The sequence below is a fragment of the Artemia sp. Qi Xiang Cuo genome, chromosome 13, assembly GCF_049724085.1.
Source record: "Artemia sp. Qi Xiang Cuo chromosome 13, ASM4972408v1, whole genome shotgun sequence".
NCBI lineage: Eukaryota > Metazoa > Arthropoda > Branchiopoda > Anostraca > Artemiidae > Artemia > Artemia sp. Qi Xiang Cuo.
Genome location: NC_142806.1, coordinates 10,310,484 through 10,337,071, shown reverse-complemented (window position 1 = coordinate 10,337,071; position 26,588 = coordinate 10,310,484). Strand labels below are relative to the sequence as shown.

At 33.0% G+C, this 26,588-nt stretch overlaps 1 protein-coding gene across 1 annotated transcript; it reads right to left on the bottom strand.

The window, feature by feature from the left end:
• Positions 1-8,074: 8,074 nt before the first annotated feature.
• LOC148944930 (uncharacterized) lies at positions 8,075-25,941 on the bottom strand. Its single transcript, XM_089099321.1, has 6 exons — positions 25,746-25,941; positions 22,755-23,403; positions 21,237-21,338; positions 15,890-15,953; positions 14,329-14,499; positions 8,075-9,198 (listed from the first exon to the last, which is right to left on the bottom strand). The coding sequence occupies exons 1-6, from the start codon at positions 25,802-25,804 to the stop codon at positions 8,687-8,689; spliced, it is 1,557 nt and encodes a 518-aa protein (XP_088955447.1). The 5' UTR covers positions 25,805-25,941; the 3' UTR covers positions 8,075-8,686.
• Positions 25,942-26,588: the final 647 nt, after the last annotated feature.

Here is a 26,588-nt window from a genome sequence, read left to right as displayed (position 1 = left end):
TTTACTGATCTATGGCCAAGGGGTAGCTTAGCTTCTCTAAAAATACTATAAATGCACAAAAAATACGCAATATTTTTTTATATGGGAAGTCAGCATGAACTGAAAAACTATATAATACTAATCTTGCTAGTAATCTTTTGCCTGATCTATGCCCAGGGGTATCTTAGCTTCTCTCAAAAATGCTTTTAAGACACATACAAAAACAAATTTTTTCTTATATGTAAAATCAGCATGAACTGAAAAACTATTTAAAACTAATTTTGCTCGTAAACTGTTGACTGATCTATCCCCAGGGGTAGCCTAGCTTCTCTGAAAAAAACTTTAAAGACACACAAAAGTACACATTTTTTTTCTATGGGAAGTCAGCATGAACTGAAAGACTATTTAATACTAATCTTGCTAATAAGCATTTGCCTGATCTATGCCCAGGGGTAGCTTAGCTTCTCTCAAAAATGCTTTAAAGACACACAGAAATACACAGATTTTTTTTATATGGAAAGTCAGCATGAGCTGAAAAACTATTAAATACTAAACTTGCTTGTAAACTTTTTACTGATCTATGGCCAAGGGGTAGCTTAGCTTCTCTAAAAATACTTTAAATGCACAAAAAATACGCAATATTTTTTTATATGGGAAGTCAGCATGAACTGAAAAACTATATAACACTAATCTTGCTTGTAAACTTTAGACTGATCTATGCCCAGGGGTAGCTTAGCTTCTCTCAAATATGCTTTGAAGACACAAAAATACACATTTTTCTTCTATGGGAAGTCAGCATGAACTGAAAAACTATTTAATACTAATTTTGCTTGTAAACTTTTGACTGATCTATCCCCAGGGGTAGCCTAGCTTCTCTCAAAAATACTTTAAAGACACACGAAAGTACACATTTTTTTTTCTATGGGAAGTCAGCATGAACTGAAAGACTATTTAATACTAATCTTGCTAGTAAACTTTTGCCTGATCTATGCCCAGGGGTAGCTTAGCTTCTCTCAAAACTGCTTTGAAGACACATACAAATACACAGATTTTCTTCTATGGAAAGTCAGCATGAACTGAAAAACTATTTAATACTAAACTTGCTTATAAACTTTTTACTGATCTATGGCCAAGGGGTAGCTTAGCTTCTCTAAAAATACTTTAAATGCACAAAAAATACGCAGTATTTTTTTTCTATGGGAAGTCAGCATGAACTGAAAAACTATATAACACTAATCTTGCTTGTAAACTTTAGACTGCTCTATGCCCAGGGGTAGCTTAGCTTCTCTCAAATATGCTTTGAAGACACAAAAATACACATTTTTTCTTCTATGGGAAGTCAGCATGAACTGTAAAACTATTTAACACTAATCTTGCTTGTAAATTATTGACCGATCTATGCCCAGGAGTAGCTTAGCTTCTCTCAAAAATGCTTAAAAGACACACAAAATTACACATTTTTTTTTCTATGGGAAGTCAGCATGACTGTAAAACTATTTAATACTTATTTTGCTTGTAAATTTTTGCCTGATCTATGCCCAGGAGTAGCTTAGTTTCTCTCAAAAATGCTTAAAAGACACACAGAATTACACAGATTTTTTTTATATGGAAAGTTAGCATGAACTGAAAAACTATTAAATACTAAACTTGCTTGTAAACTTTTTACTGATCTATGGCCAAGGGGTAGCTTAGCTTCTCTAAAAATACTTTAAATGCACAAAAAATTCGCAGTATTTTTTTATATGGGAAGTCAGCATGAACTGAAAAACTATGTAACACTAATCTTGCTTGTAAACTTTAGACTGATCTATGCCCAGGGGTAGCTTAGCTTCTCTCAAAAATGCTTTGAAGACACACAAAAATACACATTCTTTATTCTATGTGAAGTCAGCATGAACTGTAAAACTATTTAATACTAACTTTGCTTGTAAACTTTAGACTGATCTATGCCCAGGGGTAGCCTAGCTTCTCTCAAAAATGCTTAAAAGACACACAAAAGTACACATTTTTTTTCTATGGGAAGTCAGCATGAACTGAAAAACTATTTAATACTAATCTTGCTAGTAAACTTTTGCCTGATCTATGCCCAGGGGTAGCTTAGCTTCTCTCAAAACTGCTTTAAAGACACACAGAAATACACAGATTTTTTTATATGGAAAGTCAGCATGAACTGAAAAACTATTAAATACTAAACTTGCTTGTAAACTTTTGACTGATCTATCCCCAGGGGTAGCCTAGCTTCTCTCAAAAATACTTTAAAGACACACAAAAATACACATTTTTTTTCTATGGGAAGTCAGCATGAACTGAAAGACTATTTAATACTAACCTTGCTTGTAAACTTTAGACTGATCTATGCCCAGGGGTAGCTTAGCTTCTCTAAAAAATGCTGAAAAGAAACAAAGAAATATACATATTTTTTCATATGGAAAGCTAGCATGAACTGAAAAACTATTATATACAAATATTGATTATAAACTTTTTACAGATCTATGGCCAAGGGGTAGCTTAGCTTCTCTAAAAATACTTTAAATGCAAAAAAAATACGCAGTATTTTTTTATATTGCAAGTCAGCATGAACTGAAAAACTATATAACAATAATCTTGCTTGTAAATTTTTGACTGATCTATGCCCAGGGGTAGCTTAGGTTCTCTCAAAAATGCTTTGAAGACACACAAAATAACACATTTTTTATTCTAAGGGAAGTCAGCATGAACTGTAAAACTATTTAATACTAATTTTGCTCGTAAACTTTTGACTGATCTATCCCCAGGGGTAGCCTAGCTTCTCTCAAAAAAACTTTAAAGACACAAGAAATTACACCTTTTTGTTTCTATGGGAAGTCAGCATGAACTGAAAGACTATTTAATACTAATCTTGCTAGTAATGTTTTGCCTGATCTATGCCCAGGGGTAGCTTAGCTTCTCTCAAAACTGCTTTGAAGACACATACAAATACACAGATTTTTTTTATATGGAAAGTTAGCATGAGCTGAAAAACTATTAAATACTAAACTTGCTTATAAACATTTTACTGATCTATGGCCAAGGGGTAGCTTAGCTTCTCTAAAAATAATTTAAATGCACAAAAAATTCGCAGTATTTTTTTTATATGGGAAGTCAGAATGAACTGAAAAACTATGTAACACTAATCTTGCTTGTAAACTTTAGACTGATCTATGCCCAGGGGTAGCTTAGCTTCTCTCAAATATGCTTTGAAGACACACAAAAATACACATTCTTTATTCTATGGGAAGTCAGCATGAACTGTAAAACTATTTAATACTAATCTTGCTTGTAAATTTTTGACCGACCTATGCCCAGGAGTAGCTTAGATTTTCTCAAAAATGCTTAAAAGACACACACAATTACACATTTTTTATTCTATGGGAAGTCAGCATGAACTGTAAAACTATTTAATACTTATTTTGCTTGTAAACTTTTGCCTGATCTATGCCCAGGAGTAGCTTAGCTTCTCTCAAAAATGCTTTGAAGACACATAGAAATACACAGATTTTTTTTATATTGAAAGTTAGCATGAGCTGAAAAACTATTAAATACTAAACTTGCTTGTAAACTTTTTACTGATCTATGGCCAAGGGGTAGCTTAGCTTCTCTAAAAATACTTTAAATGCAAAAAAAATTCGCAAGATTTTTTTATATGGCAAGTCAGAATGAACTGAAAAACTATATAATACTAATTTTGTTTTTAAATTTTTGACTGACCTATGCCCAGAGGTATCTTAGGTTCTCTCAAAAATGCTTTGAAGACACACAAAAAAACACATTCTTTATTATAAGGGAAGTCAGCCTGAACTGTAAAACTATTTAACACTAATCTTGTTTGTAATCTTTAGCCTTATCTATGCCCACGGGTAGCCTAGCTTCTCTCAAAAATACTTTAAAGACACACACAAGTACACATTTTTTCTTCTATGGGAAGTCAGCATGAACTGAAAAACTATTTAAAACTAATTTTGCTTGTAAACTTTCTATTGATGTATCATCCCAAAACACGTTGACTTTTTTCAAGCCACCCAATGGCTACTATCCATTAAAAATCCAAAAGAAAATAGTGTATCATTTAAAATATACAGAAAAATGAATATATTTTGCACATTGTAATTATACCTTTTTATTGCTGTAACTATAACATTGTCATTGACACCTTCCATATTATCAAAAACACTTTCCACAAAGATAAAAACGATACTCAGTTTGATTCAGCTATTAAGGGGCGACCGGTGTCCACGCACAAAAAGCATACAATTCAACTTGGATAATAGGTGGATTTGGAAATGAACGGGTTTTAAAAGGAAGGACGTACCTTACATTTATTAAGGCAGTGTTTTCATGTCTCTCTGTTAAGGGTCGTTACTTCGCTGATTAATTTCTGGGATTCTGAATTTTTTTTTTCCAGAAAATCAAAAGCATAGAGATTACTTAATCTAGTGGCAAGAATTTGTAACATTTTAGCAGGAATCTAACATTTATGCAAACTCTTACAGATGACTAGTTGTCATCAAGAATGTGTGGTTTGAGTAGTAAGAAGGGACTAAGAATTGGTTGAAGTTGTCAAATGAATAAATTGGAGCAAGTGTTTCTATGCAAAATGCCTTGTACCTTGACGGAGGAAAATAAAAAGAATGAGTCAAAGGTGATTTTATATAAATAAATAAATTTAAGAAATGAGGTTATTTTGACTAAGGAAAATTTTATACACGGGGAGGATTTTTCTGAGGGGGAACCGTCTGAGGAGGGAATTAGCTGACACAATCAATACTTGAGCAGCTAAAATAAACTTTCGTTGAAAACCTAATTCGAAACTTGATTTTTTATTGGGTTTGCCCTACTTGTTAAAAAATAAAATATTTTCTCAGAAGCAAGGCCGTATTGAGAGGTGGTTTAGCCCCTCTGAAATTTTTGTCAGACTCGGTAAAACTCAGCCAAAATACATATAAACAAATTTTTGATGTTTTTTTGTCCCCCCCCCCCAAAAAAAAAACAAACAAACAGATACTGTCTTGCTTAGAAGTCATGCAATCAATTTTATTTGCCCCTCAATCAGTGGCTTATTTTTTTCAAAATCCTGGGTGGGGGGGGCAAAGTTGGAGCCAATTTTCCCAAATCAAATGAAAATGACAGTGAAAACAGAGAAATGATCCATATATTACCATAAATACAAAAATATACTAAAGAAAACTGTCTGTTTCTCTGGATACTTGAATTTTGCAGGCTTATCTTAGTAAAAAGATTTTTGCAGAAACTAAATTTCAGCTGGGTGGGCAAATTGAGGTCTAGGAGGGGGAAATCGGGTCTACAGGGAGCAGTTTCCCCACCTGTCCTATAGAAAGTGACGCCCCTGCTTTCGATCCATTAACAAATGGCCCGCAGATTTTGGTAATTTGTGGTAATTGTAAGCATCACAATTACTTTTAGAGTCTTGACTAAGTCCTGGGTGGTAGTTTCTTCTTTCATGACAGAAGCAATTGTACTTCTTACGCAATCGTGCATCGTTTAATGTATGAAGGGGTTAGAAAATTCACAAAGATGGGGCTTTCCTTTTATCTTTTGGCCCAGACTGACCTTCAAAATAGATGAAAATTTTTGTTAGTTTTGAAGAAACTCCTACCACTGTTTTAGCATAATCTAGACAGGATAATTTTAATGACAAGGACAGCTAAGAAGCGTAAATTTATTTCCAGTATATAGTAATAACATACATATGCATAAATGCAATCGTTTTCAGTATTTGAGACTTTTTTTTTAGTGTATGCAGTATATAAACACTAATTCCGAAATACATTATCTTTGAAGCCATGTATGCAGTTTTATTTACCCGTCGACTCGTTTAGAAATGGCTCTCAGATTGCGATATTATAAGGTCTTCTTCCGTCCAAATTTTAGGGTAATAAAGCTTCTTTTTAATTTTGATCTAACCCCTATGCTACCATTGCTGAAACATAAAATACAAAACTCGAATAAAGAAGTCCTCAAACCACAAACAAATATTTTTTTTTCATTTGCCTGCCTCTATGGTAGGCCTACCCTATTTCTGTAGCTAAATTCGGTATTTGTGCACTATCTGGTACCCACCGCTATAACCGTATTAAGGAAACCAGATAAGAAACCCGCAAAACGGGTATTTGCAATATAGAAATGGAATGCAAAGCGGGGTTTTCATTGCGTTTACAATATTTGAACTGTTTTTTTTGGGGTTTAGGGGGGGGGGGAGGTACCTAGGTTAGGTTAAGCATTTAATATATGCTGTGCTTTATTCCCCCCCCCCCCCAATGTGCAAATATATAGCCCAAATTTGTTTTAAACAACTATATATTCATCCTTTTTTATATTAGCATTAACCAAACTTGACTTCTTTTATGGGTACCATATTATGCACAAGTACCCTAAATTCTTAGACCTTGCAATAACCAATATTTAGATTTTCCCGATATGACACTAAACAAAATTTTAATCTATGACAAAGGAGGGGAGGGGGCTTGGTCAAGATACAAAAATCACACTTCTTGTGTGATAGCACACAAGAAGTGTGCCCTTATCATCAAATATTTTGTTTAAAATTTGGAGCAAATGTATTGCAGATTAGGAGTCAGTTAAAGAAAGAATACTTTCAGACTCTAAACAATAATCTATAAGGTATCTAGGGCAAGGTGGATGGTACACAGTTCAGTAGACAAAGCAAAGGCTCGAAATGGAATGAGAAGATAAAGATTAAGGTCCAGGGATGGAATGCATGAAGCTGCTCCACCTCTCTTACCATGGACAGATTTTGTATAAATTTGACTCTGATTAGGGTAAATTTTCGAAATTTGTTTTGAAAAAATAGTTTTCACCACATGATGATATGGAATCAGGTTTTTATTTATAGGAATAAGATCATATTGACAGTACGGCCAGCCTATGTCTTCTGGAGGGGTACCAGCACATAAGGCTGATTAGGAAAAACTTTACCAGTTTATCTTGACAAGGCTCATTCAAATAGCTCAACCAATTTAAAAAGGCTAATTATTTAAGTCTTCTGAACTGAAACAAGTTATATTGAAATACTGTTTCAAAATATTAAAATTCATTGCATGAAAAAAAAATCTTACTTAAACACAAAGAAAAAGCTTGAAAATGCATAAGAACATAGGAAGGTAATTGATAGGACAATGTTGCAACCACCTAAAGGAATATTTAGTTTACCTATCCATTACAAATCTAATGGAAATCTTCTGTCACGATTTTAAAAAAACATTAAAAAAGGTCAAAACTCTATTGTTTGAAAAAAACACTATTGCTGAAAAATCGAGAACTAAACGATCGTAGAAAGCTGAAACTAATTCGCATAAATTTTAGCGATTAAATCTTCCTTTGTTTCAAACGCTCTGAGTTACCAACCCGAATCTCTATCCTGGAGTCAGAAACCGACCAAGAGTGTAAAGATAAGTTCATTGGTAACATTATTGGTGCCCAGCACCCTAAATGTACAACAGAGAAGACACAAAACGATTTGCACACGAAATGAAAGAAAGGGGGCAATGAGCCAACAGTAGGGTACTTGCACTTATCATTATTTAAATAAAGACAACTTGGAACAAATGCTTTAGCAATATTATTAATAGACTGGGAACTCCAGTTGCTGATAAGAATTAGATCACCAAAAACATTAAATGACCCAGAAAAATCAGCCGGAAGCATATTTTCAATTACTGCCCTGGGGGGGGGGGGGGTTTGTGTCGACACCGGAGTTTTGTTATCTGACCTTTGAACTATTTTGAAAAAAATGGCTATCCCAAAATTTGTATTGGGTGGGTTTGGGGAAAAACAGGGCGTGGGGGGGGGGGCTAGTTGCCCTCCGATCTCTTTTGACTCTTTAAAAGTGAACGAGAACTTAAAATTTCCAATCAAATGTGCCCTTTCTGAAGTTTGTACGAGCATCCCTTCCATAAAAACTATATATGCCCCCAGCGCATTACTTACAACGCATGCATCCGGGCCCTTGGGAGTTATGTCGACACAGGATTTATTCTTATCTGACCTTTGAACTATTTTTAAAGAAATGGCTATTTAAAAAAAATGGATGTGCTTGAGGGGAAAAGGGTATGTGGGGGGGGGAGCTAGTTGCCCTCGGATATCTTTTGACTCTTAAAAAGTGAGCTAGAACTTACAATTTCCAATCAAGCGAGCCCTCTCTGAAGTTCAAAGACTAAATAGTTCAATAAGACTAAATTTCATCTTAAGATTAACCCTAGATAATTAGATGGCGATCTTTACTTATAACATCAATAATAGCACTTCTATATAACCTAAACAAAAAAGAAAGCAACTGATGTACAGAATTATAAATCGTGGATATATTCAAGCAATAAATTGCGTAAATTTATTACGTTTTATATCATTGGAGTATATATAATTCTTCATTAATTATGCTTATGGCTAGAAAAAATTCTATACTGTAATAAGTTTTTATTGTAAACTACAAGATAGCGGGCTTTCACCTGGAATGGGTTGTGAGATGACAGTTCAGATTCAACCTCATGAAAATTCTTTCTTGTGCACTTTTTTGTGCTCATTCAAATTGTTTAATTGAGAAAAACACTTTTTATACACATCACATTTAAACAGTTCTCACCAATATACACTTTTTGATGCCAAATTAAAGAGCCTGTATTATAAAAGCTCTTCTCAAATAAATCACATTTATTTATTTCTCACCTGTATGCAGTCTTTGATGTCTCTTCAAAGAGTTTGGTTTAGAAAAACTCTTCTCACAAAAATCACATTTAAATAATTTCTCACCTGTATGAACAATACGGTGCACATTCAAATTGCTCAGCTGAGAAAAGCTCTTCTGACATAAATCACATTTATACGGTTTCTCACCCGTATGCACTCTTCGGTGCTGATTCAAATTGCACGACTGAGAAAAACACTTTTTGCACACATCACATTTAAACGGCTTCTGACCTGTATGCAGTTTTTGATGTGTCTTCAAATTGCTTGATTGATGAAAACTCTTCTGGCACACATCACATTTAAATGATTTTTTTCCTGTATAAATTCTATGATGTCTTTCCAATTGCCAATGCCAGTGAAATCTTTTATTGCATATATTACACTCATAGTCTTTTCCGCACTTTTTCCATTGCAAGCGACCGTTAAAATTTTTAGCTTCCAGGAACGCATTGGCAATACCTGTTGAAGCATCTCCAATTCCTAAAACAAAATAAACAAAGGGGATAGACAATACCTAAAACAATGTACTAAGATATTCTTAATAAGATATTCCGCAGTAAAGATGCTCACAAAAAAATCAATGCAGGAAACAGAATAGAAATAAAATATAAAATAAAATAGCAAAACGAGAGGCTTGAATCTAGTTTTTCTAATAATTCATTAGCAAAATCTAAGAAGTTCTGGGAAGAACTCAATTCCGACTTCCAGTTAATGCATCAAAAAATCATCCATTTTTTTAAAAATTGTTTTCTTCTCAGACTCGTTGTAATTCTCACTGTTGCTCCTCTTCTAACCGCATATTTCATTTGCAATTCGATGTGATCATCCCTGTCACCTATATTTTAACCGCATATTTCTTTCAACATTACGTTCATTTGGGATTCGTTGTAATGCTTGTTATTGCATGTATTCTAGCCGCTCATCTCGTTTGCGCTTCATTTTCGTGCATCATTACATCAATATTTTTTCATGCCTAATGCTTTATCTGTTCGAATTCATTCAAAATCGTTTTCAAGAAAAATTATGCATACATAAATATATAAACAAATACATAGGTGTTCGTATAAAGGGAATATATATACATTCATTACTCTAGTTTTAAGTCATGAGGCGTAAACTAAGAAATTTCAATCGAATTAAGAAATTCCAGCGTAAATTTAATTTCACCGTCCAGTTAAGGCATCAAAGAATTATCCATTTTATGGGATTCCAGACCATTATTTTTTCTATAGCTAATTATGCAATATACTTGATTCTAACAAGAAAAAATAAATTTTAGATATACTTTGACTATCAAAAGATGTGGTGCCGTATTCTTGTGTGTCAGGTTGAAGTTTACAAGGTCCTGAAAAGCCAGGAAAATTTCCCAAAGGAACATCTTAACATTTCGTAAACAAACAAGGTTTTGTAATGGCTAAGATCCCATCATTGTCACTAGGTAAAGAATCTTCAACTTCTAAAACAAAACAATTAAAATCGATATACAAAAATTCATCAGAAGAGCTAATTAAACAAATCCGACCACATTTATCTGTTTGTCACGAGAGTTGATATTAATAAGCAGCTCAAAAGAGCTGTGTGTTTCGCAGGATCTATGTGTTATTTGCATTTGCTTTTTTCTTTCCCCGACCACTTTGTATGGAAGAAGTTACCGTTCAAACTTGTGAGGTGGCTCATTCAAATAGAAAATGAAGTTTAGTGTCCTTTTTGAGAGTCAAAAAGGACAGGTCAACCAGCCACCTTTCCCACACACCCCTTCAGCTGCCTTCCCCTAAAAAATATCTAAGCAAAAATCTTTTATATAGCCATTCTGCCAAAAATCATTGAACGCCGGGGCCTTTGTGCCAAGGGCTGTAAGCAAGGCAAATTGCCCAGGGTTTAAAGGTTATATATATATATATATATATATATATATATATATATATATATATATATATATATATATATATATATATATATATATATATATATATATATATATATATATATATATATATATATATATATATATATATATATATATATATATATATATTGAATCCTCGGTCTTGAAAAAAGCTATGGGTGTTAAAGTGAAAGTTTTAAAGAAAAATGAAAAGAATAAAGAAAGAGTATGTGCATGGAGGTTGTCAAAAGGGCGTATCAGCGAAACTTCCGCAACAGAATATGGCATTGAATTGAAACTGTCAGGGCTAAAACAACTACCGTATTACATCACTGCTATGGAGCTGAAGCGAAACATTCTAGATCCATCTAGATCAAAAGGGTGACGGCACAATATCCAAGGTAAAGCTAAAGGTATTTCGTAAAAACTTTGGTTAAACTAAACCAAAAGAAAACGATTTCTGTCAATTCTCGTAAAAAATGAGCATCCGCGATATCTCAGGAACAGCTAAGGGTAGTAATTTAAAAAAATCAGAGTATGTTAAAAACCTATGAGAAGGCAGCAATGGCTTTCATCAATGGTTTACTAAATTAATTTGAAACTTTCAGAGCTTTAATAACTACAGCTGATACTACAGCTGAAATAAATAAAAAGGGTTTATATCCATCCAGATTGTCTAAATAAAATACATATGGTAGTTCAGTAACAGAATAAAGTATTAAATTGAATATTTCAGATAAAGTTGAGGGGATGAAAACATAAATCAAAAGACACGTTGCAAACCTGCATAGCCGAAAAGTCATCTATACAATATATCAGGAAGAGTTCAGGGTATTAAGTTGAAACTTGCAGGCAATGTGGCTGGGTATGACGAACTAATCCCAAATATAGTATGTGCATCAAGTGTTGTTAAAGGACAGCTATAGTATGTGCATCCGAAACCTCAAGAGCAGCTTTTAGGGCATGTTGAAAGGGATATGGTACTACAGCAAAACAAACTATAGACATGCAGATGATTAAAAGGGCATATAAGCAGCATCTTGGGAACGATTTGAGGTATTAAGTTGAAACTTCCAGCACAATTACTCCAGTTACTACTTAGGCTATTACTGCTACTATAACTACTTGTGACTATGAATGCAAAAACTTGGACTAGTGACAACAACAGCTACAACTATTACAGTGACTGCCACTACTATCAAACTAAATCAAGAGTTTAAGGTTATCTAGGTTCTCAAAATGGCATCGATGCAATATCTCAGGAACAAAACAGAGTACTGAGATGAAACTTTTAGAAAAAATGTGTGTTATGTGAAAACCAAATCAATTGGTCGTATGTAAAATAATAATGTCAAACACACGTATATGCAATAATTCAGGAAAAGCTAGGAGTATTACGTTGGAACTTTCATGGCATGTTTTAAAGGATATTGAAGTAAATCAAAATGTACTATTTGTATCCATATTCGCCAAATTTTGTATGTAACTCCACTATAAATGATATATCTTTTATTGGGAAGCGAATCTTTAATTTTTTTCCTAAAATTGCTTACGCATTTTAATTCCCACCTCTTACCTCCACTAAATCCTGATTTAGTCTATAAAGTTTTAAAGATTGGTAAGCCCACTTCTTAAATTTAGAATAAAATCCTAAATAAGGCTTAAAATAATACTGAAAAATATGAATTAAATTTTCAGACGTAGAATCCATGAAAAAAAAAATGAAAACTAACATCAAAGGTTTTTTTTGTCAAGACCTGAACAGGTATATACCTGGCGTATACAATTTTTTCAGCGCTAGAAATAAGAATTGAGAAGAACAGCCGTTAAAGTAACAAGAACAAAATAGTCACACTATTAAAAATACGGTGAACTATTTTGAACCCTTCAAATTGTTTTCTTCAAAGTAGAAATAAGATGAAAACATAGCATTAAATAATATTAAATTTTAAATTAAGGTTTAGTTTTAAGTCATACGGAGGCAAATCATCAATTTCAGTTGAATTAAGAAATTCTGTCGAGAATTCAATCCCTCCTTGCTGCTAATCCTTTACAGACGCCAACCACTACGTTTTATTTAAAATGGTCATTTTCTGAAATATTTAAAGTACACAATAGCATAATTATCGTGTTATTCTTTAGTTTCAAGTCACATTTTCGAAAACATGGCATTAAAATGAATATTAAATGTTACATTAAGGTTTAAAAATCATCTATTACACAAGCATGCATGAAAAAACAGTAGAAAATGTGCGAAAAAATACATCATGTAGATCTAGAAAGTGTAGCTTTCCTGATTGCTGTAGCAGGACAGGAACTGCCATTAATCACCAGTAAACAGGTTAAAAAAAGGTATAAAATAAGATTTAATGATTAAAACTTTACAAGATTATAACCCTAACAACTTGCTTCAGGTTAAGAACTGAAAAGAAATAAACATACCATAAAACAGCTAAAAATCTAAGCTATGAATTAATATCTTTAGCATTAAAGTTCTTCAAGATTCAATACTTCAAATTGTTAGTCAATTGACTTCCTAAAACGAAATACTTTTAGAAAGACCAAATAGGGTATTCTCGGTTGTTGCATTTACTTTTTAAATTGACTATTGACACATAATTAAATTGTTGTTTTTTTCTTCAAATTTGTAAAACATTACTCTTTTTACTTGATTTCGACATACTCTCACTGTTCTATATCTGTTCAATAGATAAGGGTTCTTATAACAAAGGGTCTGGAGCCATTTACGCTGTGACGCAAGTCGTCATCTAGTAAAGAGGGAACTCTAGCTTATAGCAACCAAAGACATATAAACGCGTTTTGAAAAAACAAAACAAAAAAAAAACTTTCAGGTGATGAAGAAACACCATTTGAAATTTATTCGGAAATAATAACCATTATTCGGTTTAACTTAATGGTAAAATTTAATAGCAATAAGATTTATGAGGTATGAGGTAACTTTTAGTTACCTCATAGCTACTCATTCAGTTACTCATAGTAACTTTCAGTGAGAGTTCTTTCTGATTAATATGAAAGAAAGAGCATTGTCCTATTGATGATGCACCATTGCGGAATGTATTTAGACCTACTCCTTATCATACTAATATTCTCCTTATATTATCAAGATCAGGAGTAAACTATCCGTAAATATATTACTTATAGTAGCCGCCGAGTACTCTACTTCAAATTCATGTTTTCAGTACATCTAAACATAGGGGTTCTGAATGCATGATTCAATAGCTTTGGGTTTCTTACAACCTTTGTTCAATAACAAAGGGTCTAAAGCCCAATTAATTATTGAAAAACTTGACTCAATTGATACGTGTAAAATGGGTGGTAAAAGTGTTTTGTTTTAATTTCTGTGAAAAAGAACAATTCGCACGTTTCCCTTCTCGATTCACTGTGGCAATTAAGGAAATAATTCACACTATCAAAATTATCTTAATAATACAATAGCAACTAAAATAATAATTGTAGAAAATCACCATTTTTAGGAATGAATAGAACCAAGGGGGAGTGAGGGGAAAACTTGTTTTCATTTTGATGTCTTTGGTGGCTTAATCATACACTTTTCTGTCGAGAAAATGTTCAACATGGCTCTCTAGTGACATATTTTTAGAGTGGACATAAGAAATTTCTATCATTTTACAGTACGTTATCGAGGCAAGTCACATACTTTTGGACTGAACAATAAGAAAAAAAAATATAGATGTCAGAAAACTCACTTTCTTTCTCGCAAATATTTGATTCAAGTTCAAATGGCCTGAAATTTCGATTCAGCTGTTCAGATACGCCAGGAGAAACCACCAAAGGAGTATCTTTATGTTTGGGTGATAAAATAGAGTATTTCTTTCCAAAAATATCTTCACTGAAATCTTGGAATATTTCTTCAGATTCTAAAGAAAATTGCAAACAAATTAACATAAATAATTTCACGAAAGAAACGCTTCTGGTATTATAAACTTAATAAACTAAATTATAGACACGACACAATAATTATTACATGGTGCTTCAAAATTGTGAAAAAAATTAATAATAAAAAAATCGAAAAAAATTCTTTAAACATTAAAAGATATTACAGACGTATTACTTTCAGTGTGGTTACATTTAAAAATTCAGTTGATCTGTTTCAATTTAATAAAAGATATGCTATTCTATGTGAGAGAGGCACATCAATAGACTTTTACAATGCAAGAAATATAACCAGTTTTCTTGGTATTGGTAACAGGACATTTACCAATTATCTCTGATAAAATTCACAAATTTATTTACCAACTGTTGTAATTTTCCATGGCATATAAACACCCAAAAACATTTTCTTGATTCTTAAGACTGTCAAAATTAGTGGTGGAACTCAGCCACATCTCTAGGCCTTTTTTGAAACATATTTATCCTAATAATTTCTGGTCGGCTTAGTTAAAATTAATGAATTTTATAAAGTTGGAAAAAACTCCAAATCATGAGCTTTTGAAGCATTTTTTATATAAAATTCATTTCTTAGAATTTGGCTTGTAATGACAATTGAAGGTTATAGGAATTTAGTCTGTGGTGATGTTTCACTGACTGATCTATAGTGAAACTTTACTCACTGTCAGTTGCCCATAATGACTTGAAACCTGAATGTCTAGAAGTTTCGAATTGTCACTGAATGTCTGAAAGCAGTTGATTATCAATGATTAGCAAGCATTATGTACACAGTTAGAAGAAAGATAGGGGTCAGAAGCCATGGCCCAACTTGGAGCCTATCAACGATTCATAATAAAACTCTCTGTCTAATTGTAATTTCATAGTAATTCAACCAGTAAGTTTCTATAACAGATTCCATAAGCCCCATGCCTTGAAGGGGAATTGGTTTAATTAGGAAGGGGAATTGGTTAGTTATTAACACTTTTCCTGTTGCAATATGATGGTTTTGTATTCTAATAGCTCTGTTTACGATAAACTCTAGAACAAATTCTTGGGGTCAGTGATTGAGTAACGCGATTTCCTTAGGCAGAATAGTGCATAGTCTTATTACGGTACCAAAAAGGTACAAAATGTGTATGTGTTACATAGATTCTTTCGGAATCCTACAGAATTCCTTCGGGAACCTAGTGAGAGAAGGTTTAAGTAAAAAGACCGTTTAAAGTAAAATTGAAAAAAAAAAAAAAAAAAAAAAAATGTTTAAAAAAAAAAATTATTGGGTTCAAACAAGAATCATTATTCTTATTTCTTATATTCTAATCAAAAAAGGGAAGAACAAACAGACCACATTGCTTAGCTTTAATTAAACAATGAAAGACTAACCTGAAAATTTGAAGCTTGCGTTAGCCATTCTCTCTGTCCTTTCCAAAATCTGATTCCCAATGAGCTTAAAAAAGAAAAAGAACAACATGGATATATGGACAAGTCTTTAGAGTTTGGATAGACTTGAATTTCAAACCCATAACCACACATATTTTAGCAATCTCTACAATGTAATTATTAATTTCAATTTAATTGCTTTCATTAAAAAGAGAAAAAAAAATCGCATTCCCAAAACTACCAGGTTATAACACAGAAGAGGAACAGTCCTATCGACTGTTATGTCACTAAATAGTTAGCAAGAAACAATTTGATGAAAAACAAGTAGCTGTGTGTTTTGTGAACTCCCGTTATGTTATAAACTTGAAGAAAAACAAATTCTAATTAACTTTGTCCCTCAACATTCACCTTCAAATACCTTTTAAGTTCAACTGAATTCCCTAACCCACTCCTAAGATATCACAAGCACACCCTCTAGACAATCTCGGATGCAAATAGTGTCTTTGGATTTAGTTATGAAACCCCCCTTAACCCTCCCCAAAAATTCAACTAATACACTAAGCCATTTCTGAGATATTCCGATACATCTGTTTGTCAACCTGGATGCACGCAGGGGTTTTTATTTAATTCATCATCCCCTTCAATAGGCCAATAAAACCTCAACTAAATAACCTTAGCCATTCCTGAGATCAGAAATGTCTTTTTGACAATATGGATGCATGTTGTCTCTTTGATTTTGTTTAATACCTTCCTCACCATCCCATGAAAAAAAAATTCAAATTAATGCACGAAGCCAGGTAATAATTACCTTTAGCCTGATGCAAAAAGTGTCGTTTACAAAATTCACCATCCCCAGCATGAAAGACAATTTTGACAACCAAGATTAATTTAACTCCTTTGATTTAGTTGAGTATATTTAGGCGTAATAATAGCAGTAGCAATGGCAAAAACTTAAGAAGCATATAGCATCAATTGCAGTTCAAGTAGTCGCAGTCACAGTCGTAAGTAGTTATAGCTTGGTCAAAGTGATTTAAGACTTGAGAGCCTAATTAGAGTAAAGCAAAGACAGATAGTCTCTGTGAGAGGCAAAGATCGCAAAACTTTTTCAGATTTGTATAAAAAGAGTTGTAGGGCAGTTTATCATCCTAGGGCAGATAAAAAACACAGTAAGGGTATTTCAGATAGTCTATCAATTCTTTGATATTTCTTCTGTTCTTTGATAATATTTGCTTATTTCTTCTTCTTCATGTTTCGCCACTGGCTGACAAAATTCCTCGTTTTTTCACCTTTTTTTTTGTTATTTTCTTTCCTCTCTGAGTTTCATTTGTCATGTATAGCCAGTGTGGTCTTAGAATGTATTTACTACTACATCTATTGCTACTGCAGAAGCTAATAGTATTAGAGGGGAAGCTTTTAAGGAATATTGATGCGGATGTTGAACTAAATCAAAACAAAATATGAGCCTATGGATTTTCAGAAAATTGACAAAGCAATGTCTCAAGAAAAGTTTACATTATTTATTTAGACATGTAAGGGCATGTTGTGGTGGATTTTGAACTAGCCAGAAGGCACTTTATATACGCTTTTAATACCACACTACAGTTACTGTAACTAATGACGCTAAGGGTATTAATATGAAGCTTTTAGGAAACATTTAGAGGGAGTTTCAAATAAAAAAAAAATACATATGCTTGCAGGTTTTCAAAAGGGCATAAAAGCAATATCATAGGCTGCGCCACTCTACAATAGCTAGAAATATCATTGAAGCTATTAAAGGAGATAATTCGATTCAGGATTTAAAATACGCGAACCCTTTTTAAGATTAAAAAGAGATTGAAGGGTAAACAGCCTTCCTCCCAAGCCCATTCATTTCCCAAACATATCCAATCAAAATTTTGAGGCAGTCATTTTGTTCAGCATAGTAGAACAGTCCAGCAGCTATGTCTCTGAGTTATTGGGTATGCCAACCCCCAAAGTTATGCAATTAGCCCATTATGCTCAAAAAATAAATATTACTTAAACACTTAATCAAAAGCCACTATGTGTACTGCAGCCAACAAGTAAATTTAGCAATATATAAACAACGACTGGGGGTATATATTTGAAAATTTCAGTGCTACTACTAGTAATACTTCTGTTCTTACAATTTAAATAAATCAAAAGAGTGTAAGCGTATCCAGGTTGTCAAACAGCATAGATATAATGTTTTGGGACTGATATTAAGTTTTATTTTTCAGGTCAACCTGAAGAGGTATGAACTTAAATTAAACAATACTTTTCGTGTCAACAATACATCAGTCAATAATTCAATAATACAAATTGTTGAAAAAGTTTCTCCCACATATAAATAGCAAGCCAAACTATTAATTCTTATATAAAAAAATGAAACGATAAAAAAAATTTCAATGAAAAAAAACTATTTCAATTAAAAACGAATGGAAATTAATTTAAAAACTTTTTCCACAAAATTTTATCAAAGAAAAGTAAAGAGCTCAGCTTAGCCAAAAATGAGCAGAAATAAATTCAAATAACCATCCAAGCGTAAAACTACCACAAACCACCATCAATAAATAAATGAAACTAAAAACTGACATATTACTGATAATCCAAGGTCATTTTTTTTCGAATAGTGCAAATTATATTCTATTCTTCACAAGGCATGGCGGTTGTCGGCCCTACTCATGTTAATATTTGCTTGCTTTGAGTTTGACTAGGTTATTTACTGTAAATTCTGTTCCTTGTGACTTTCATTTACTTATTGATGGTGATCAGTGGTAGTTTTATGCTTGGAAAGTCATTCAACGGTTATTATTATTATATGTATTATTATTTACTTCTGCTCATTTTTGGCTAAGCCAAGCTCTTTATTTTTCTTTCAAAAACTTGTTTTGCGGAAAGTTTTTTTGTATTAAGTTTTAGAAAGACCTATTAGGTTATCCAATTTTGTTGTATTTACCCAACATGGTACCCTTGCGATATTAATTTAGAGTAAAAATATTTCTAGTACGTTTTTGGGGCAAGTCAGATGGGTTCTGTACTGAATAATTAGTAAAAAAAATTGTTAGAAAACTCACTTTCATTCCCGCGAATGTTTGATTCAAGCTCAAAAACTATAATTTACGATTAAGCTGTCAGATACGCCAGATGAAACCAAAAAAGGAAAATTTTTATGTTTAGGTGATGAAATGATTTCACTAAAATTAGGGAATGTTTCTTCAACTTCTAAAGATAATCGAAAATAAATCAACATTAAAAATTGCACGAAAGTAACCCTTCTGGTATTACAAATTATGAAGAACAAAAAATAATCATTACATGGTGCTTCAAAATGAGAAAAAGAAGCTACTGAAAGCTTATTGGAAAATTGCAATGAATGCGCATTGTCAGCTTAATGTGCATATGGTGATATTTCTTCCTTAAAATGTTAACGGTATTTGATTTCTTAAAGTTATAAAAGTGAAAATCTTAAAAAAAAATTCAGTAAAGTCAAATTATATTCTGGCCTTGGGAAAACTTAGGGTTATTTATAATCACAGGATTTGCAGGCGACTGGGCAACTGAGATTGTTTGTATTATATGGACTTTGCCAAGTAGAAAAGCCCACAAGAATCAGCTACGGCAGCGCCCATGATTATTTGCAGCAAAAACTGAATACCTTTTCACTGAATAACTATTTTCTAAAACGAAAAACGTCATTTTTCTTTTTTGGCAAGTAGAATAAAGTTCTTTTTAAAAAGAAGATAACAAAAACAAATAAACTTGAAAAAATTACTAATATTTGAGAAACTGGATATTGTTTTAGTCTGATGGTTAATTTTGATGAACAGTCCCTATTTGTGATTATTTGAAAAAAACTACGTTTTCTAAAGAGTTAAAGAGGCTGAGTCACAAGTTCGAACCTTAAAACGTACAGGGATTAGGAGGTACAGTTGGGGGGGTGCCGCCCCCAAACCCCCACTACCGTATATAAAAGGGGCTGTGCCCTCCTCAACGCCTCACTCTTTACGCTAAAGTTTTTATTGTTTAAAAAAAAAGAGTTGTGAGAAAGTCAAACTTTCCCCCAAAAACCCCCAAACCCCCCGCGCTTGAAGATACTTGTGTTAAGGCTTTTAATTCCTGAATAATCAAATCAAATGCACAGTAAGATTTTCTTTTTTCAACTTTTCTTCAAGCATGCGGTTGTACGACATGTTATCAAAGCAGTGGAGACTTACCTGTAACCTGAAGGCCGACTGTGATATTCTTATGGAGACGCCCGTTGAGCCGAAGGATTTAATAGATTGGATTTAAAAAAGAAACTGAGTTTCTTTTTTAAACTTTAAATTCAATACATAAAAAATTTGCTCTGATGGGGAATCGAACCCGGATCTTCCGCCTGACAGTCAGGAACAGTGACCATTGAACCACAGAGATACTTACGGTATATTATTTTAGTCTCCCGTATCTATTTTTGACGCAAGCAAATCCCCACAAAACTTGATATTTGGTTTTTGGAAAATACGGAAGGAAGGATCGGATTGAGCTGAGATTTCGAGGATAAGCTTCCCGGCCCCAGGAAAGCTTATCCTCGAGGTTTCAGCCTCATCGAACAACGTTAAAGGGGGGCTGGGCGGGGAGAAATTAACATGGGCTCTTATTGGAAAACTAGGTTTTTCGTAAATGTAAATTCGGGGGATAATATTTTCGGTCTGAAAATATCAAAAGGCCCTAACAGGTCGAATTCCACTTCGAACGAGTCCTCATTCACCCGGATCAGTTGCCAACTGTGGCCTGTAGGCGTGGCTGATAAAAAAAAAGAGAAATGAACAGTGTGTGGCTATATTTGTTTTTTGGAAAACAGGGAAGGAGTGATTGGATTGAGATGAAATTTCGAGGATAAGCTCCCGTGCCCTAGGAAAGCTCAACCTCTAAATTTCAGCCCAATCGGACAACGCGAAAGGGGGGCTGTGGTCGGAGGGTCGAAACTTCCGGCCCACTTTTACCCATGAAGATAAAGTCGGAGGGGGTGAAATTTTGCACGTTTCTTAGTTGGAGCTTGGGCTACATAATGCGATCACCGCTGTCTCTCTGCGACCGCTAGGACCGGAAATCGCTTAACATTGTGGTGGGTCACCTCTTTATAGAGGCACAAGTGTGCCTCCTTGATTTTTGTTGTTTCAACAAGATATTTATTTTTTTGTGAACATAAACAGATACAGTCATCCTTAACAATTCTTATTGCATATCTAAAGATAGAAAGAGAACTACCAGTTAGCTAAAAGAACAAAGACCTGTTTCAAAATAAAACCTATGAACAATCTTGTGCTTTGAAAAAAAACTATGAAAATAATAAAGGAAAATAAATGCTCACTTTTTTACTGTAATAATCAACATGTTCTCCATTATCTTCAACCTGGCTAGAACTATTGTTCCCCCCTTTGTCAATACCTACAGCAAATTCATCTTTGACTTGCTGAAAAAAAAAATCCAAATAAAAATGAATGTTATCCAAGGATCAATATAAAAAAAGGGCAAAATTGAATCTATCACCCAAATTAGATACTTTATGGACTGATAGATGAACTGTCAAACGTCATGGGAGAACTGTTGTTTTTTTCTACTGATTTTAATTGATCTGATTCAAAAGAATACAGACACATTCTGATAGATCTGTAGTTTTATTACGAAATGTATAATATGAATATCTTTTTTCAGATTATTTACTGTGGATGAATATAGCCTAGTTATTCTAGAAATATACTTGACGTGACTATCTGTGTCTGAGCAAATTTACCAGGAAATATCTACCACAAAGAAATGAATAGGTAAGTAAGCAAAATCCTTAGTTTAGCTTATTCAAGGGTATGAAAATAAAAACTTAAAAAAAAATTAAGGCCAAGAGCTTTTGTAAAAAAGAACAAAAAAAATAAGGCCCTATTCCCATCTTAAATAAACAATGGGGAATAGTGATCTGAAAAGGCTGTTTCTTTGAAATTTTAACCTATGTGGTAGAAAGATCTTCTGGTAGATGTCAAACAGAACTATGAAAAAGGTCATATCTGTGAACTATAGCATATACTAAATTCCTGAACTGAAAACAATTTCTAAAGAACTTAAAATTGTAAGCTTATCAAAGTTATCCAAACTGCAAAATCAGGCACCTAGGAGGTTTTTGTTTTATCTTGGATTTGTTTTGAACAAGTGTTTTTGATTTATTTGTTTTCTTCAAAAAGTTTAAATAGATCATGTTAGGCAATGTTTGTCAATGCTAATTTCCAGCAAAAACAGTTTATCTTGATATGAAAAAAACTGAAAGATTTTTTTTTACTTAAACTGTGGTTTAGTATAGTTTGTCAAGGTAGAAAGACTCACATGAACATGGAGTATCTACAGGCTTTTTTTTTAAAGTTAAAGAGATGAAATTTCAGACCATTCCTCAAAATCTAAGTATTAATTTCTATTTCAATCAGTGGTCTAAGGACTTTGATTAACATATTATTAAATTCTATTATCATAGTCTTCTAGAAAAAAAAATTAATTGGTTTTGGCAAAGATCAAGAAATACTAAGATAGCCTATAGGCATTTTGAAATAAACTGAACCAGAGTTTGAAAAAAAAGAAATGTAAGACCAAAGAATAAAATCAGACCTTGCACTTTTTGACTGTTATAATAATAAATTTCTAACCAAATATATTTTTCAGGTGGGAAAGAAGATTCTAGTGTATGGGTATTACACAAGTATGTTCATCAGCCTAGTATGTTCAAAAGTATGTTCATCAACCTTTTGACATCAGCCTAGTTCCTTCTGAAATTAAAACTCAATTAAAAACATAACCATACTTTGGTAACTTGACTTTGAATAAAGTGAACTTCAATAGAAAAACTTACAAGTGAATTGCATGCAGCAAAATCTCTTTTATACACAAAGGAACCAGTTTCAGCAGCATAGTTTACCACGTTATCATTTGAGGTATCTCCTATGGGATATTCTGGAAGAATCTGATATTCTGGATTGCTGGAAGAATCTTTGGCCAACAAGCTGTTTTCAGAGTATAAAACAATTGTGCTTCCATTTACACTTGGTTGAGTCATTTGAGTGTTCTGAGAGGGATAACTAGGTTTCTGTATATGGTTAGCTGTCTCATTAGGATAAGCAAGACCTTTAACTTTAAGCATTTCAGCCACTTTTACTAATGAACTAGTTTGAGCTTGTGGAACAGTCACTTCACCTGTGTACATAAATTTCACCAAAGCTAGCAGATCATGAAATTTCACATCCTTTAGAATAATCACAGGATGGGGGTGTGAGATCCCTAAAAGCAGGGTTTCAAAGTAGGAACTACAACATGAGAGAATAAGTCTGTGACATTTGATACTTTGACTGTCACATGATAGGGTGACATCTGTGAAGTGTTCATTGTTTATTAGAGATAGAAAAGATCCATGAAAGACATCCAGGTAGCTGTTCCACTTTAAACAAAATTCTTTTTGCTCCATTTCAGGAATAGTGACTAAATCCTTGAATGACACAAACTCACTGAAATAGAATGTAACACATAAATAAGTACTCCAAATCACAGGCATTATAAGCCCTAAATGTAAAACTCTAAAAGAAAATACTCTGCAATTAAAAATTAAAGAGGCACTCTATGCATGCATTTGTCTTTCAAAGCTCTAACATTCCATTTCAATTTATAAATATTCCTTGCTTGATAATAATTCTGTTTCAATGAATGTTGAACAATCTGCTTTCATAGACTACAACAATTCTTAAATCAACATTGTCCAATTTAGTTTTTGTTTGAACCACATGAGACTCTTAAATTTAACCTGAAAGCTTGAGACTCATGCCCAGTCATTGTAATGTGATTACCAACCATATTTCAAAACATTTTAACCAAATTACATTTTAGCTACTGTAGGCTAGTGAAATTCCTAAGCAAAGTTTTTTCGCAATTTCATAAAAAATTTTCCCAAAAGACAAAAAAACAAGTTTTTTGCTCATGCTTGTCTTTCAGTAATTAAGCTTAATCCAAGAACCATGGTAGTCCAAAAAAAAAATGATATTGGAGGGTAATTGAATGACATCAAAAGGTAGAAGGCTAAATTTTAGAAGCTCGAAATGCCAATAAGCAAGGGAACTGTAGGCTTCTGCTACATATAACCAAATTACATTTTTGCTATTAAAGTAAAATTCCTGAACAAAACTTAGTAGTTTTTTTTACCAGATTTTGATGGAAAAGCTGCAAAGCCTTATAATTACATTTTGGTTCATTGAACTAATCAGAGAAGAAGTTTTTGTTGTTAGATAACTGAAACACAGAATTGCTTAAGGATTATACTGTCTCAAAACTTTTAATGCAGACACATTCTGTGAAATTTAGAAGCAAAAATTTGTCAGTTTTGAAATAAACCCTGGGCTGTAGCCTTTTGTGGTCCAAAATGGTCAGCTGGATCTTTAGAAGCTCAACAAATCCAGACATGATTCCATCACGTTTACGTACACATAACAGTTTACGTATGTAAAGTAGTTTGCACACATAGTGCAAAATCTCTCTAGCATAGAATCCCAACTAATTGTAATAAATTGGACATGAACTTTTAAGGGTATCAGTTTTCTATATTATAAAGTATATATTAAATAATAATAAACACATTAATAAATCATTCAGCAATAGAAACCTAAAATAAATATATTTTCGAATTCATAATTTATCTCTTATTGTCAAAAACAATTTTTCCATCACGTGATGGGAAAGTACAATTTTGTTTTATCAACTATTCTGTATGATTGTTTAGGTATTTTTTTAAGGTTAAATCAGTTTCTTGTACATATTATGAAAACTTTTGCAACAGTGGATAATATATTTTGTTAATAAAATTGGAAAATGTAGGGGGTGCAAAATAGACCATTGAAGGTAACTTCCTTGTTTCTGTCAAATCATACAAATGATTGAAATTTGGATACATACCAGATCCTTTTCTTTTTAGTTATGAAATAGTGTAAATAGTTTTGAAGCATAAACAGAAGGAAAAAGAGCAAGTAAGGTAGCTAACTACAGATTTTGATGATAATAACAAGTCATCATTTGCTTGATGTTTCTGTGACCAAGTGCATACCCTGTTGGATGTTCAGCCACTTCTTCTGTGCTAAAACTTGTTATAGGCTCTTTCACAGTTCTTTCAGCAATGGTTTCAGAATGCTTCCTAGTTTTGCTTTTCAGTTCTACCTTTTATTTTTCAAATTTTATGATCTATTAAAGTTTTACTGCACAGCAGGGAAAAAATGGCAGAAAAGTGTAAACTCAAAAAAATCTTATTGCCAATTATTGGTTTTCCTTATGAAAAAAAACTCATAAATTTCGACATTTGAGATTCATGGAACATACATTACTGTGAAAACACAGTAACTAAAGGCAAGATTTTTGGAAAAAGGAGATTTTGACAGCATGGGGGATGGAAGATCCAACATTATTAAGACCTTATTATTAAGGAGGTAAAATACACACCTGCTGGTAACAGCAACCATGTTGTAATTATTTTGGAGTAATCTTTGCCAACTAAACAACATTCTTCTAAACAACAAAAATATATCAATTATAAAAAAGTCTCCAAAAGACTTGTAAATTTTAACTGGAAACAGATTATTACTGATGATATTGATGTGAGTTGGTCTAATGTGAAAACTGAAATTTTGGATGCTGAAAAGTCTTGCACCAGAATTAATGAGCAAAACCAGCCTAAAGTTTACCTTTTTGAACTACTGAATTAAGTAAGCTAATTAACAGAAATAATGGAACATGGAGTTGCAACAAACAAAGAAAGAAAACCTTAGGAAATTATCAAGTCTTCAAAACTTTTCATAACCAGATGACTAACCAAATCAAGGAGATGAAGAGAAGGTTTGAGGAAAAATTGGCTGAGGATGTTAGAGACATCTTGAAGCAAAATAATCCCTTGCACAGCTCACTGGATGGCTTTCAATCTGGAAGATCTGTTGATACCAATCTCCTTGAATCATGTGACCATATCACTTTGTTGCTTGATACAGGGGTGCCTGCTGACATACTTCTGCCTGATTTTTTATAGGTTTTGACAAAGTTTGCTTTATTATTGCTACATCACCTGTTAAAATATGTTTGTAAGTTGGATTTACAAATGATAAAAATTGCTCACACTTACAAACAGGTTTCCAATTACTATCTGTGTCAAAATTCTTAAGTATTTAATTATAATTAAAAATCATTTGTCCTACTGTTTTTGAGAAATTATATGTTATAATCAGATTATTCTTATAATTTAGATTACTAGGAAGGGCCTGTTTCACATCATGCTGGTTTAAAATGCAAGGTAAATTTATATCCTCTATTTGTTTACTTACCCCTGCATACCCAATGCAGAGAAACATACCCCAGCAATCCATCAGGTTTTGACAAAGTTTGTCACAAGCAACTTGTAGTTAAGCTACATGAAATTGAATCCCTGCTATCAATCCTTGATCTGCAATCTCTTTTCTTTATCTACAATCTCAATGTGTTCAGTTATTTGATAGCTCTAGTAACTGCATTGTTTCTTCATCTAAGCATGTTTTGAGTGGACTTCCTCAGGGAAGTGTTTTGGGTCCTATATTGTTTAATATCTTCATCATGGATTCTCCTTCCATCATTGGCAGTATACTATTACTTCCACCACCCAACTATATTTCCATATTAGGGAGGGAAG

Coding starts and splice junctions, on each gene's coding strand:
- LOC148944930 (XM_089099321.1), bottom strand. CDS start 25,804: ATGTCTCTAACATCCTCAGCCAATTTTTCCTCAAACCTTCTCTTCATC. Junction 15,954..21,236: donor TTGATTATTACAGTAAAAAA/GTGAGCATTTAT, acceptor TTCTTTTTTAAG/CTCATTGGGAATCAGATTTT. Junction 9,199..14,328: donor AAATATTTGCGAGAAAGAAA/GTGAGTTTTCTG, acceptor ATTTTGTTTTAG/GAATTGGAGATGCTTCAACA.